At 34.7% G+C, this 16,138-nt stretch overlaps 1 protein-coding gene across 7 annotated transcripts in view; it reads left to right on the forward strand.

Moving 5' to 3' along the window:
- The window catches only part of SMCHD1 (structural maintenance of chromosomes flexible hinge domain containing 1), a 133,454-nt gene that overhangs the window by 74,661 nt on the left and 42,655 nt on the right, over positions 1–16,138 (forward strand). For all 7 annotated transcript variants that reach the window (XR_014252077.1, XM_082418557.1, XM_082418554.1 and 4 more), the window contains 8 exons: positions 1,001–1,228; positions 4,082–4,230; positions 5,155–5,243; positions 5,838–5,956; positions 8,804–8,971; positions 12,128–12,253; positions 14,411–14,490; positions 14,725–14,882. Coding sequence is in view for 6 of the 7 variants with exons in the window: in XM_082418557.1 (XP_082274683.1) it covers positions 1,001–1,228; positions 4,082–4,230; positions 5,155–5,243; positions 5,838–5,956; positions 8,804–8,971; positions 12,128–12,253; positions 14,411–14,490; positions 14,725–14,882 (1,117 nt within the window). In the remaining variant the exon portion in view is untranslated. The remainder of the gene's footprint in view (positions 1–1,000; positions 1,229–4,081; positions 4,231–5,154; positions 5,244–5,837; positions 5,957–8,803; positions 8,972–12,127; positions 12,254–14,410; positions 14,491–14,724; positions 14,883–16,138) is intronic.

Raw genomic sequence — 16,138 nt, forward strand, 5'->3', positions numbered from 1 at the left:
ATACTGCAGAGCAGCAACAGGCAGAACACCAAGAGTCCTGGTCAGTTAACACAAAGACCAAGGTATATCTTGTAACCTGCAGTTAGAACATATTATCCAAAAGCAGTGACTCTCAAGTTTGAGCCGGGCAAATAAAATGTGCTTATAATAGAGGATGGATTATTTGCCTGATACTCTGTGAGGTAGGAATTTTGAATATGTCATTGTTCATGTGAATGGGCTTCAGTAAAATGACTGCAACTGGGTGAGGAAGGAGACATGAGTGAAGTAGGATTGTAGAGGTATTTTAAGCTTAGACTTATATGAATTTTTTGTATCCTGTGGAATGCACTATACCTAGATTCTGAAATAATTACGTAATGTTTTAACTTTGTGTGCCTAAAATCAATTTATGTAGCACACCAGCTCATCTTTACTGATCTTTGGAACACTGATGTGCCCATAACAAATTATAAATATGCCAGCTCAACCTTTAGGGGCATCTAGAGTCCTCATCTAGCTACAAGCAACTCTGTCCACTCACCCCAATGTAAAATGAATTGAAAAAGCTCTAGAAGCTCATTAAATAACATATTTTATGACAATATTTATCTTTAATTTATGGAAAATTCTTAATTTATTACACCATTATTTTTATTAATAAATGCTGGTCACCAAATCTGTGTCATATGATTAAAATTTCACAGGTTTGCAACACTTTTAAGTAAATTTACAAATAAAGGGGAAGGAAGTTCTTTTAAGTCCAAATATGCTAGTTTTTGGTTTTAAGAATGTGGCCACTGTCATTATTTATAACTTGATGGTATAAAATATGGAATTATTAATACTATAGTATCCTCTTAATGAGAAAATCTATGAATGTTAACAGTATGTAAGATGATCTCCCATAATATTGGAAATAAATTCTTAAGCAATATGGAAGATTCACCATTAAAGCCAAAAACTGTGTTTTCAGTACAAATGTCATTCAGTATATATTTGTGTTTTCCTCTCTTCCTAGAGTTGTAAAGATGTGGCACCTGTGGAGAAGACTATTAAGTTGCTTCCCAGTAGCCATGTTGCAAGATTACAGATATTCAGTGTAGAAGGACAAAAGGCAATCCAGATCAAACATCAGGATGAGGTTAATTGGATAGCAGGAGATATAATGCATAACCTTATTTTTCAAATGTATGATGAAGGAGAAAGAGAAATCCATATAACATCAGCTTTAGCAGAGAAAATTAAAGTAAGTATCTCAAACAGATTGTTTATTTGCAAGAATTCTGTTCATTTTTTTGCTTGGAAGACTCTGCACAAGTTTTATAGGCTATCCTCTAAGAAGAAGCTTATCACAGAAAAATAGTACTGTTACATAAAATCCTGGGCTAAGTAAGATATTTTTTCATGCACCAGATTGAAATGTTGAATGATACATGTGTGACAAATTCATGCTTAGAAAAATGATTTTGACACCTAAACAAAATTCCAGTCCTGATGAACTGTATTTCTATACTCACAATCAAGATCACCACTTGACCAAAGCAGTGTTTGTCTGTTTTTTAAATTTTATTTATTTATTTATTTATTTATGGCTGTGTTGGGTCTTTGCTGCTGCACACGGGCTTTCTCTGGTTGTGGTGAGCGGGGGCTACTCTTTGTTGCAGTGCACGGGCTTCTCATTGTGGTGGCTTGTCTTTGTTGTGGAGCACGGGCTTCAGTAGTCGTGGCTTGCAGGCTCAGTAGTTGTGGCACACGGGCTTAGTTGCTCTGTGTCATGTGGGATCTTCCTGGACCAGGGATCGAACCTGTGTCCCCTGCATTGGCAGGTAGATTCTTAACTACTGTGCCACCAGGGAAGTCCCCAACCAAAGCAGTGTTTTTGTAGCTATTCTGAAGGCACTAAATAAAAAGTCTGTTAAAGGAAAATGGTAAAACAGTATTGTTAACTACAGACCCCTGATTTGGCCATTTGAAATTGGTATAGCAGTCTCTAAAAGTGTGATCCTTAGACAATGCTTTTGTCAGTTCTCAGTAGCTTCAGATGGTCCTCATAGACCTGCCATCTAAATGTATCATTTGTACCTTGATAGGGTAAATCTATATGTTGAAACTTTAACAGCTCACTTAACAGAGAACCAAATCAAAATGGTTAGATTTTTTTTTAAATTTATTTAATTTATTTATTTATTTATTTTTGGCCATGCCGTGTGTCTCGTGGGATCTTAGTTCCTCGACCAGGGATTGAACCTCGGCCCTTGGCAGTGAAAGTGTGGAGTCCTAACCACTGGACCACCAGGGAATTCCACTCTTTTGCACTGCTGTATTCTGTAGCCATCCTGAGTCTCCAAATACAGGATCTGATATTTTAAAAGAATTGTTTACCAGGATTCAGCTGACATTATTTTTAAAATCTTATTTGGAATAACCCTTGCTCCAGCCAGTTTATTTTCCTCTCCATAATGAGGGAAGGGAGGATTTCGAGATAAATAATCCTTATCCTGCTTGGAAGGGAGGCAAGCCATTTTTATCTCTGTCAGCAGATTTGAAGGCAAGTAGTTTAAAAGTGGTACCAGCAACCTGGCTTCTGAACTGATTCCTTGCTTTCTCATAATGTTTCCACAGTTTAGTTTCATGTTAAGGGTAAGGAGAAACATTGACTTCAGAGCCTTTTTCTGTATATAACCTTCTTTTTGCCATTCTCTAAGCTCATGGCCAGCTTTTGACACATTTTGCCTCAATTCTAGTAATTATATATTTATTGGGTTTCAAAGATTTTAAAACATGCACCTTTATTGATAATAAAGGATATTAAATACTTTTATTAAATGTATATGCTTAAAGTGGTTTTGTAGTCTTTAGAGAATTCTCCAGTATTGAGGAAAGTCAACCCGAACTGACCTAGGAATTCATTGAAGAGAGAGCACAACTAGGGTGAGAGAAGAAAGCCTTTTTGTGTAACTCCTGCTTGCTGCTTCCATTATTTAAAAAAAAGGAAAAAAAGGTATGATAAAGAATAAAAAGACGGTTTAAAAAGATTAAAAGGTAACTAAGAGGACTTCCCTGGTGGCGCAGTGGTTAAGAATCCGCCTGCCAATGCAGGGGACATGGGTTCGAGCCTTGGTCCTGGAAGATCCCATATGCCGCGGAGCAGCTAAGCCTGTGCGCCACAACTGCTGAGCCTGCACTCTAGAGCCCGCAAGTGACAACTACTGAAGCCCGCGCACCTAGTGCCCGTGCTCCGCAACAAGAGAAGCCACCACAATGAGAAGCCTGTGCACCACAAGGAAGAGTAGCCCCCGCTAGCCGCAACTAGAGAAAGCCTGCGTGCAGCAATGAAGACCCAACGCAGCCAAAAATAAATAAATAAATTTATAAAAAAAAAAAAGGTAACTAAGAACAGCATAAACTAGGATTAAAATATTAGAATATCAATGATTTAAGAATCACAGCTATAGAAGGCTAAAAGCATAAAGTTGAGCTAAAAATTCTTAAATAGAAAGGATTGGAAGTTTAAAAGGATAGCGTAGGGTAATCAACTTAAAAAATGGATCAGGTAACAAAATATGGAATTTAAGAGATGTAAAGTTAAAATTAGAGCTGAAAACATTCCAGAGTAGATTAAGATCAAGATGTGACCAGGATGGTAATTACATTAGTGGATTTAACTTGTTTTCTCACCTTGCTGAATCAGGTCCACTTAGATCTCATTTAAAACCTGTATTAATAAGATTCTTTTCAAAAAAAAAGATTGACTATTACTTCTCAGAATTGATCACATGATTTGATTGACATGGTTTTTTTAAAACTATAATGACCACAGTGATAATCTTGTGGCAAAAGCTAAAGAAATGACTTAGGAATATTTATTTTATTGCATTGAAAGATATGGCAACATTATCAGGAAAGACAATGAGGAAGATACTTTTTTATTATAGTAATATATGAACGACCATCATTTCTGGTCATAAGGGGCTTTTCTTTTTCCTTAGGGGTGGGGAGGATGGGTTATAATTTTAAGAGTCTTTGGTAAGATAAGTGGCAGTTGGAAGGCATTAGATTAAGCTTTATATTATTCTTAAATATATAATTTTTCTTCTAGGTTAATTGGACTCCTGAGATTAACAAAGAGCACTTACTACAGGGTCTGCTTCCTGATGTACAAGTACCAACATCTGTAAAAGATATGCGCTATTGCCAGGTTTCATTCCAAGATGATCATGTGTCTTTGGAAAGTGCATTTACAGTAAGGTTTGTGGGCATATTATATTTTGAGGTATTTCAAAATTCAGCATATGGCAACAAAAGTGCTTTTCTCCAAAGCACACATGCCAAAGTTGTTTTTTAATATAGAAATTTTCACAATTTTTTGGAAATAGTTTGTCTTCGGAATAAAGCTTCACTGAAGATAGTGATTGATTCTTAATATTGTTACAAGCTTCTGCTTAATTGACCCTCTAGTATCTGTCAGAAATAGAACTTTTGATAAAGGAAAGCCCTCCTAGGACAAGCAACAGTGAAAACTCCTGCAGAATGACAGACATGAAAAGTCCAAAAGATACAGTGTGATCAGTCAGTGTGTTGTTCAGAAGGAAGAATGCTTTCATTGGTTAGTGATGATTTTCAAAGCTGAGTCCACCTGATAGAAAAGGGGAAGATTTAAGTAACTATATTGAAAACCTGTCCTTCACCCTGGCCTGTCAGTTCCTCGGCTGCCTCTTTTTTAATAACCTTTTTCACTTTAATTCCTCTACACATTTCCATACTATTCCAACACTTAGAATAGCTCCATGTTTGAGATAAAATTGTAAGATGTACAACTCTTCAGCCAGAGACAGATCTCTTGATAGGTCATTCTTACAGACCCATCTGTTTTCTTTCTCAGTGCTCTCATGGCATAAGTTCCTTTTAATCCAGCATAGATAACTGTAATCTAACACGTGTGTGTGTGTGTGTGTGTGTTTTGTCAGTATTCTCTACTCTCTTTGCAAGCTATCTTTTCTCTACTTCCTTTTGGGTTAGTAGTTATGTTATATAAATAGAGGTATTTAGAGGGGTGTTACTTCAAGTTTTAGAAAACGAATGTTGTATTTGTTACTCTTTAGCATATTTAAACTAATTTTTTTCTACAATTAATGGTGCAAGTAAGGCGTTTAACTTGTTAATCAATTGCAGACCACTTCCTGATGAACCTAAACATCTAAAATGTGAATTAAAAGGAGGAAAAACAGTACAGATGGGCCAAGAGCTTCAAGGAGAAATAGGTTAGTATGGCCTGCTTTCTTTCTTTAAAACACTTCTATAATATGTCCTTACGTTCATGTTTTGGCATACATAATCTGAAAGGAAAACTTGGGATTTATATACGGTTTATGGTTTAAATTCCATTGTTGGAAAGATTGAAGCTTTTCCCTGTCTTTGCCTATGGTGACCTAACTGTGAAATCAGTTTGGCAAAAATAGTTTGTTGAAAAGAATGTTGACTTTTGTTAGAAATGTTAATAGTTAATATTAAGAGTAAAAAGTAAATATATTAGTGGGTTCATATGTATCCCGTATTTTTCTTATATCTAGAATATTACATAATACTAAATTATTTCCTTCAAATGTTCATGGTAAAAAACTTGATTAACATCAGCATCATGTTAAATATGTAAACATAAGTGTACTTATGTATATTCTTATTATTTTTATAGTGATTATAAAAGAAGTGATTATAATTACTTTTTACCAAAAAGATACACAAGAACAAAGTTAGAATGAGTTTCTAAGTATAATTTTAATTGTATAAGTGTGTTTATGGATATTTGTATATTTTATTAAGATACTTTAAAATTAAACTTCCTCCCCCTTTTATAGTTATAATAGTTACAGATCAGTATGGAAATCAAATTCAGGCATTTTCACCAAGTTCTCTATCTGCCTTGGGAATTGCTGGGATTGGACTTGATAGCTCACATTTGAAAACTACTTTTCAGGTATGGCTGTTTTCCATAACAGTTGGCTTATTCCATTCAGTTTATATATAACAAAAAGTTTGGGAAAAACAAAAATAAGAGAGACTTGATTTCAGTGTTTACAATGAAAAATTATAAAAGGCATTAAAATAAGTTTCATAATGAAAAATTTTGAACATATGCAAAAATAGAATAAATAGTATAAGTAATTCCCATGATCCCATCAGTCAGCTTCAACATTCATCAGTTCCCCCTTATCTATCACTTTGAAGCAAATTCCATACATCATATCATTTCATCCTTAAATATTTTGATATGTATATAAAGATAGTTTTTCATGTAGCTATTTGAGTAAAATTTCTTGGTGCTCAGTCCCTGCATTAAATAGAATGCTTGGGAGAAAACTAGTGGTGAAAGTTTGCAGCTGTGCAGTTAATTGAGATTAGCTTGAAAAATAAGAACCCTGGTGGAATTATTTCAGTTTAAAACAAGCAAGGAAACACAATGTATTCTTCTTGGAGAGATTAAAGACAGTTTTCGAGAAAAGATGTTGGAGTTGAGCCTTCAAGGAACCTACCAGACTCGAGTAGGTCAAAAAGAAGGAATGCTAAGCCCCAAGTAAAGTTGAATCCATTTAGGGCATTTAATGGTTTTTAAAACTCTTCTTCCTTTTGGAGCCTCCATTATACCTTTTACCCGACAGAATGATCATAATAGCCTCCTTGTTGCCCCTCCCACCTAGAATTTCTGTTTCCACTAATCTGCTGGGCAATTATTTCTAGTTTTCAGAACATCACTTTCACTATATCTTAGCACTGCTGAGGAACTTTTAATGGTGTTTTGTTTACTGTAAAAGATAAGGTTTGATCTCTGACTTTCAGGTTCTTCTCTTGTCTAGCTTCACCCTCTGTGTAGATGAAGTCAGATAATAACTGCTGTTGTACATGAACTATCTCTGCTTCCTGTCGCCTTACGCACAGACTCCCATCCTCTTTCACTAATTATTCCTAAATTGTAACCTGTCTTCCTACATCTTGTTTTCCCCGTCTGTTAGATTCCCATCAGCGTATAGACATGCTATAATCTATTAGATTCCCATCAGCATATAGACATGCTATAATAAAAAAACCCTCACAGCTTTCTTGTACGGCCCTCTTTCTCTCCTCCTTTTTACAGTACAGCTCCTTGGAAGAGTTGTATATACTCTCTGTTTTCACATTCTTGACCATCATTCCCAGGCAAGCCACTGTCGCTCTTTTTCTGCCCTGTGCCACCTGACCAAATCTAGTGTCAGTTTTCAGTTCCCATCTTATGCCACCTATCAGCATTTTATACTGTAAAGTTAGACTCCATCTCCTTAGGGTGGCCTAAAGTACTCCATAGTATTCCACTGCAGCATACCTGTCTCCTCCCAGGGCTCATTCTCCAGTCAAATTGACTTTCTTTCTTTCTGCTGTCATTTTACAACTGATGTATATACCATCTTGACTCACTTTCAAACAAACAATAGGAGTCTACCCCTAGTCTCTACAGAAAAAAAGGGAGCCTCTGGTTTTTTTTTAAAACCAAAGTTGTTTTAAAAAACACTATTTTTAAAGTTTTTTTTAAAAAAACAACTGGTTTTAATATGCCATTGTTTCTTAAAATCATTTCCACATCTTCATAAAATGTACTGCTCTTCTGAAGTACATTCCCTTGATAATATCAACATTAGACCTTAGAGAGTACCTTTCAGAATTTTGTGTTTAATTCTATTTATACTCATCTACAATTTGTTAATGTGCATGCAAATTTTATTTTCAAGATGTGAGGTAAAACCAGAATAACTTTCAAGATTACTTAAGACATCACCTCTTCAAAAGGGCATTTGGTGTTTCACTATTAAATGTGGGATTCTATAGACTTCACGTATTTTGAACTTTTCAATATGTTGTACTAATGAATGCTTAATTTGTTTTCCAAATAATGAAAAAACTCCCCTGCACTCAATGGGCTTTTGGGGGAGATTAATTTCTATTGTTTTGCAATGTCTTTTTACAGAAATGTTCTACAAACAGTTGTTTCAGATCATAAAACATGACATTTTAACTCTGAGTTTTAAAATCTGCTGTACTTATTTAATATTTGTACTTAATGGAAATTTAAGATGATGAAATCATTAAGGGTCACTATTAAAATGCAAATACTACAGTGCTCATGCCAGTACGGAATCGGTTTTATCTACTTCAGTCACTTGGCAAAGATTATAGGCTAGTGTCATTGATTCGCATTAACAGATGTTAGGCATTCTAAGTAGCAGCGATGGGGTTGTGACAAGTCAAAGCCCCTACCTTCTCGGAGATTACCTTGTAATGGGAGAGCATATAACAGATAGGAAATGAGTGACAGGAAGAAAATTAAAGTGGGCTGTGGGAATAGGGCACCATCATATAGGCTAGTTACAGAAAACCCCTCTGGTTAAGGTATTCCATGAGCAAAAACCTGAAGAAAAGCCATGTAGGTAAAAAAAATGTTGCAATCAGAAGGAAGGAGCGGGTGCAAAGGGTGTTGGGCAAGCATGTGCATGGCTATTTGGGGAACAGAAAGGAGACAATGCAAGTGTAAATAAGAGGGAAATTACGAAAATATCAGGAAAAAGGACATAGCTTGAACCTTTTAGATTTCTCCCTCACAAAAAAGAATTTCAGTTTCTCCTCTCAAGGAGATGAAATTCAGGGAACTCCAGTATTGGCGTATGTGTAAGTTACTTGCTGTTGTTATACCAGAAACACATCTGTATGCACATGGGTGGTGACAACATTTTCTTTCATTTTTCTGAAAACTAAACATTATCTCCCTGTTTCTTTTCAATGTGCTTTTCCTCACTAGGAAAATACACAAAGTATAAGTGTGAGAGGCATCAAATTTATTCCAGGTCCCCCTGGAAATAAGGATCTTTGTTTTACTTGGCGTGAGTTTTCTGACTTTATTCGAGTGCAGCTAATTTCTGGGCCACCAGCTAAACTTCTCCTTGTAGACTGGCCAGAGTTAAAGGAGGTAAGTACCTTCCTGCCTTGATTGACAGAATTTAATATCACATGACTTATTGCTTCAAAATGTCAGTAGAGCTGAATATTACATTTTGTTGTTGAAGTAATAACAGTAGCAATAGTAACAATAACAAAAGGACAAAGTATTATGAATTTTAATACTTCATTATTTAATTCATCTCTGTTCCCTCATTTGTTTAAAAAAGTGTAATACTTCAAATTCTAAGCACTTTATTATAATAGAAATTTAAAAATATGCATAAAAGTAAAAAAAGTATTATGAACCCCCAGTTTCAACAGTTACTGATTTTTGCCCAATTTTATTTCATTGTTCTCTCTCACTGACTTATTAAAAAAATGTTTTTGCTGGAATTTTTAAAAGCATACCAGATATCAAGTCATTCATTATACCCATAAAAACTTCAGTTTGCCTTCCTATGCAAATAGTTAAATCTTTTTTTTTAAACATCTTTATTGGAGTATAATTGCTTTACAATGGTGTGTTAGTTTCTGCTTTATAACAAAGTGAATCAGCTATACATATACATGTATCCCCATATCTCCTCCCTCTTGCGTCTCCCTCCCACCCTCCCTATCCCGCCCCTTAGATGGTCACAAAGCACTGAGCTGATCTCCCTGTGCTATGTGGCTGCTTCCCACTAGCTATCTGTTTTACATTTGGTAGTATGTATAAGTCCATGCCACTCTCTCACTTCATCCCAGCTTACACTTCCCCCTCCCTGTGTCTTCAGGTCCACTCTCTACATCTGCTTCTTTATTCCTGTCCCACCCCTAGCTTCTTCAGAACCTTTTTTTTTTTTTTTTTAAGATTCCGTATATATGTATTAGCATACAGTATTTGTTTTTCTCTTTCTGACTTCATTCTGTATGACAGACTCTAGGTCCATCCACCTCGCTACAAATAACTCAGTTTCGTTTCTTTTTATGGCTGAGTAATATTCCATTGTATATATGTACCACATCTTCTTTATCCATTCATCTGTCGATGGACACTTAGGTTGCTTCTGTGTCCTGGCTATTGTAAATAGAGCTGGAACGAACATTGTGGTACATGACTCTTTTTGAATTAAATACTAATTACTAATACTTAAATACTAATTTTGCAAATATCTGTCAAATCTGTTACCTTTCAGTTTTCATTCAATTTTTAGAATTCTAATTTTAAAATGTTCACATTCTGGTGTTCAGTTATAATGTGGCAGGGCCTTATCTGTTGGTATGAAAGCTTATTTTTTTCTAATGGGAAATGATCTCACATGACCGTGGTAGTAAATGAAATTATCCTGTAAAGGAACTGATCATCTAAGAAAAGCTTACATATCTGCGCCCTAGTTTGAGATTGCCCTTTTTTGATTTGTGAGTTTAAAAAAACAGATAAACTAGTGTATGAATGTGCTTTAAAAACAATTTTTTTTCTAATACTGTGTTGACTGAAGGATTTCACTGAAAAGCGAGTGTACTTATTTTTATCTGGAAGCACATATATTGCATAAGTCAATACATTCTTTGTGCCTAATGATGTCAGTAAAGGATTTGTTGACTGACTGTACCATGGAATAATTGTGTACATTTGAGGTGGAAAAAATCTTTACATGTTCATGTTTTTATATGATTTTGTAGGAGGGGAATATAAAAAATAATGACAGCTTGTTAACTCAAAAACTTATTACAAGATTTATTTGCATATACCATTGAAATCCAAAAGTTTTAAAAATAAAACCTAACACAAATTTCTCATTCTGTTAAGAGATACATTATATGTAGGTAAGCTTGAAAACGTAGTCATTGAATATGTGGTTTTCCTAGAATTTTCTAATTTATTTTTTGACCTACTGTCCACCTACAGGATCTTTAATAGAAAAGGGGAACTGATTTAACACCTAAGCATGATAAATAGAAAAAGTATATAAATATACACATATATTCTCTCATTTAATCTTCAGCAACATTATGATGTATTATCAGTCTTTATAAATAGGAAACAAATTCTGAAATATTACATTACACGACAATATTAAAAAGTGGCAAAGGGCAGATTTGTATTCATGAACATTTGATTTTGGATATTTGCTTTCCCCACTACTACCCAGAAAAATGTTCAACTAAAAGCTTTTGCTACAAGTCATTTACTGAAAGATATTCTTTAAAAGTAGTTACTATTTGATGGATAGACAATTATGTAATTAGGAATAAAGACCCTGTAGTGTTTACATTTGGAAACATCAGCACTTTTTATATATTCAAGCTTTTTATAAACTTTTGCAGATAAAATACAGACTATCCATGAAAATCTTTTGGTAGTCAAGCATTTAAACTAAACCAGCTTCAAGGGTATCTTTAAAAAAAAAAATTTCTAGCCCTAAAACATTATTAATTTTTCTCCCACTTTTAGCAACCTCCTAACGTAATTTGGTAAACAACTTCCTCAAGTAAGGTGAGGGGTGGAGGAAGCGGAGGGAACATTGTTAGTAGGAGAGAGATGATAAATCAGCTTTCCTTTTTTGCTAGTTATATCTTTCCTATCTTCTTTTTTTTTTTTAACTTTTAAGATCTGGCACAGAGGATTAGACTTTCACAGGTTTCTTGCTTGACAATGTGTTTTCCTTTGATATATCCAGTATTAATAGGTTGGCACACAAATTCGCAGAGTTACACAGGCCTTACATGAAGTAATGGAAAAGAAAGAAACATCTTAAGCCAACAAGACAGTTTAGATTATCAGTGACTAGTCCTGTTTAACCAAGAGCTGGAAAGCTGTGCATTATTGCTTCGTGTAGACTGGCAAAGTGCTGACAATTGATGGAGGAGTTAAACTGTAGATGACAGTGCTAAAGATGAGAACCTAAGATAAGCTTCTGTTTCCAAGGAAGTCCTTCTAATATGTAATTTTTAGAATTCTTGACTGGCTCTAGAAGCCAGTAATGTCAAATGATATTTTCCCGTTTATCAAATTTTCAATCATTTCTATAAGAAGAGGATCATTTGTGACAACATAATTGACTTTCAGAAGTTTATTTTAATTGATGAAAGGAGCTATTTGTGACTAAAACAGATACATTAAGTGATTGTTTCACTTAAATAGTAATCATATTGTTTGGCATATATGTTTTAGTGCTTCTTAAAATTATTATATCTGTTTTAGTCCATTCCAGTGATTAACGGAAGAGAATTACAGAATCCTCTCATTGTTCAACTTTGTGATCAGTGGGATAATCCAGCACTTGTGCCACAGGTTAAAATAAGCCTTATAAAAGCTAACAATTTAAAGGTAAGTTTTAAACATTCTTAAATATTTTAACTTACTTAAAATTCTGGCTTTCATCCTCAGGATCATGTCTTTAGGTGTCAGATTTCTTTTTTTTAAAAAAAATAGTCTTATATAATCTTCATTATTGCTTAGTTGAAGTTAACCTAAAATTTTTAATAGTTATTTTGAGGAAGTATAGTTTATATCTTGCAAACAGTATAACAAGGGGCAACATTCTACAGTTATGTCTGAGTGTTTATTACACAATATTAATAATATTTGGATTTCAGATTAAGAATAGATAATGCTGACAAAGGTGAATGATGGCAGATACAATGACCTGCAGTATGGGTTATGAAACAGGTATTATTGGGGAAGCTTACAAGCCCTAAGGGTGAAGGAAAAGAGTCATGCGAGTAACTGTACTCCACCTACCTTTTGGAGAGCTAGCAGGGCCTGGTCATAGCTGTTGGACCTATACTGGCTTGTGTTCTAGGGAATTCGGCAAGCATGAAAACGGCCTTGTAATGTTTGGGCACAAACATAGTGCTTGGATACCAGGAAGTCCAAGATTAGGTACCAAGTGTTTACATTAGTATTGGGGTAACCAGGATGTAGGGGGGACTTTGGATGCCTGGCACAAAGTTTATGCCCTCCTGCAAGGGGGAAGGGAAGAAGCTGCCAGTCCCTTGCAAAGTTATATTTTCACAAGTCTCTCCTGTTGGTTGAAGGGAATTCATTTGTCCCAACCAGGTTGTTGCCAGGCAACACAGAAGCGAGTTCTTGGAGTTATATTTAGCCAGGCTTGAGTATCCCTCCACAAATTTTATAATTTTAGTGGATGCAAAAAGTTGGTATTATGTAAATACACAGTTCACTTGAAATTAATCCATTAGTTCATTAAGAATCCCAGTAGGGATTTTGCAGAACTCAACAAGTTTATCTTAAAAGCTATACAGGAAGGAATTCCCTGGCGGTCCAGTGGTTGGGACTGTGTGCTTCCACTGCAGGGGGCTGGGTTCAATCCCTTGTTGGGGAACTAAGATCTTGCATGCCATGTGTGCGGCCAAAAGACAATAAATGAAAATAAATAAATAAAAGCTATACAGGAGATTAAAGTGCCAAGAATGACTTGTGATCCACATGAACTTATTTTCAAAGTAAAGTGAAAAGGGTCAGAGGTCTTAGCCTGTCAAAAAAGACTACAGTATTGCTGCTATATAGCCTGAAATAGAAGACTTACTTCTCTGGCTTAGCAACAAAGAGTTAGGACCCAGATGGAAGAAAGACTTTGAGAAAGATAGGCTGAGAGAAGATGGATTGGAGGGTAAATGAGACAGGTACAAATATAGGGTTTTATTCTAGCAGTTCAATTACTCTTTCTCACTTTTATCTCACCAACTATTGCTTTTTTTTTTTTTTTTTTTAATCTGCATGTACCATAATTACCTAATCTTCAGGTTCCGTTAAACAGAAATTAGGTATTAGGATTTAGGAGAGAGTCTGATTTTCCTGCTTCTACAGTCTTCACATTTACTTTTGTTCTTAATGTTTGCTTCCAAGAGAGTTAAATAGTGATTATCTTCTACTGGTAATAAGAGTATGATCCTAGTTTTTTAGAGAAGCATCTGCAAAAGACTGAAAGACTCTTCTAACCAATGATTAGGAAATGTGGCCACTGATTCTTAATCACTTAAAAGTAAAAGCTTGGTTATCAATGCAAAAGTAGTATTGCAACAAAGATTTAAGAAGCACATCTGAGTAAATATTAAGAGAAAGATGAAATAACTAACGATGGACATGGTATTATGCCTTGACTTGAAATTATGTATGTATATTTATGTTTATTTTTCCTGCGCTGACTCTCACAACCCCCCAGTTTTGGAATACACCTTCAGTGTTTGTGTGACCAGACTTCACTTGATATATCAGCGTTATTGAAACTGAACATTGAATTCTGCAACTTAATAATTGAAATACACAAAATTCTAGTTTAATTGATCAGTGTGATTATTATCCTTTGGATTATGTGAGATTACATATTATATCATTTCAGCTAGTTCAAATTAGACAATTTTAGATTTTAGACTGTGTGCAAATGTAGCTTTTTAAATAGTAATAGAGGAAAAGAATTTGATTCCTAGAATTTTCTAATTAACCGTTTTGTTTTGTTTTTAGCTCACTCCTTCAAACCAACAGCATAAAACCGATGAAAGGGGCAGGGCTAATTTGGGAGTGTTCAGTGTTTATGCCCCTAGGTAAGAACTGAAAGTTTGATAGTTATTGGTATTATAGAGATTGATTTTTGTTATTACTGGATTACGTTAAGAGTAATAACTAGCCTTCTATTTAGTGATAGTCAGGAGTTGGAATGGAACTGGAGTAGAGAGGTTTCCTAAATGAGTTAAACTTTGTATAAATTGTCTCAGAATTTTTAGTTATAACTAATGAAGTTTGAACCCCCTTCCCCCCTTCCCCTTTTTTCTTTTTAGAGGAGAACATATTATGCAGGTTAAAGCCATTTATAACAAGAATACCATAGAAGGACCCATAATTAAGTTAATGATTCTTCCAGACCCTGAAAAACCCATTCGTCTCAATGTTAAATATGACAAAGATGCTTCCTTTTTAGCAGGGGGTATTTTCACTGGTGAGTAATTCACAGTTTTAAAATAAATTTGTAGTATTAATTTGCCTCATACATTAGTGGAATAAATTATTTATCCTGGGTGTTCAGCATGATAAGAAAGCAAGCATGTTGTGGCCTTTCAAATGGTAAAGAAAGTACATTTGACTTAGCTATGTCTTCCCTCTCCCCTATATCCTACATTCCTTTAATGGTCAAGAATGAACTAAAAGTTCATATATAAACTGATAGCTTAAGATAATCAGTTTGTGTTTGTTCATTCGCTGAATTGTGAGATTCTGCAAAAGAAGTATGAACTGCTAAATGGCAAAACTGTGGGGGTATGTTCTACTAAATATGTTGCACTGTTAAACCAGACGGAACCAGGACTGTTCAACTTAATTTGGATGAAAATGCATCACATCATAATTTATGATTAAAGATATTTCAGAACAACAAACATTTACTGAACACCTGCTATGTCCATCCACTATGCTAGACTCCTAATTCCAGTAATGAACATGACAGTTTTCAATGAGTTCAGTCTAATGTAGGAGACAATCAAGTAAGCAAATGATTTTAGTGTAATATGGCAGGAGCCAAGTCAGTAGGAAATTGCATTTGCTTTGTATAGGTAACTTTCTTGAAGACTTTGGTTTTCTTGAGAGGATGAATTCCTGTTCATAGTTACAAGCAGTGAAAGAAGCAGACCAGAAATATTTAGATTGAAATATTAACAATAATTTTAAATAATTATAGCCTTTAAAATCTGTTAGGGGAGATAAGACCTATTTCCTGTGATTAAAAACTAATAGGTGACAAGTGAATATTACAGCTGATAAATATAAGGGAATATTACAAGTAATAATAGTTTAGCTACTGTATGCTATTGAAAATCATAAAAGAAAGTAAACATTGTATTCTCAGACTACATAAAGCATATAGATTTGTAACCATTTGGCCTATTCTAGATTGCTGAGTATCTGTAGTCTAACCTTTTTTTTAAATTTATTTTTTATTGAAGTATAGTTGAATTACAATATTGTGATAATTACTGCTGTACAGCAGAGTGACTCAGTTAAACATATAAATACATTCTTTTTAATGTTCTTTTCCATTATGGTTTATCACAGGATATATTTTTTTAACATCTTTATTGGAGTATAATTGCTTTACAATGTTGTTAGTTTCTGCTGCATAACAAAGTGAATCAGCTATACTCATACATATATCCCCATATCCCCTCCCTCTTGTGCCTCCCTCCTACCCTCCCTATCCCA

The sequence above is a fragment of the Balaenoptera physalus genome, assembly GCF_965194825.1.
Source record: "Balaenoptera physalus genome assembly, chromosome: 12".
NCBI classification, from domain to species: Eukaryota; Metazoa; Chordata; class Mammalia; order Artiodactyla; family Balaenopteridae; genus Balaenoptera; species Balaenoptera physalus.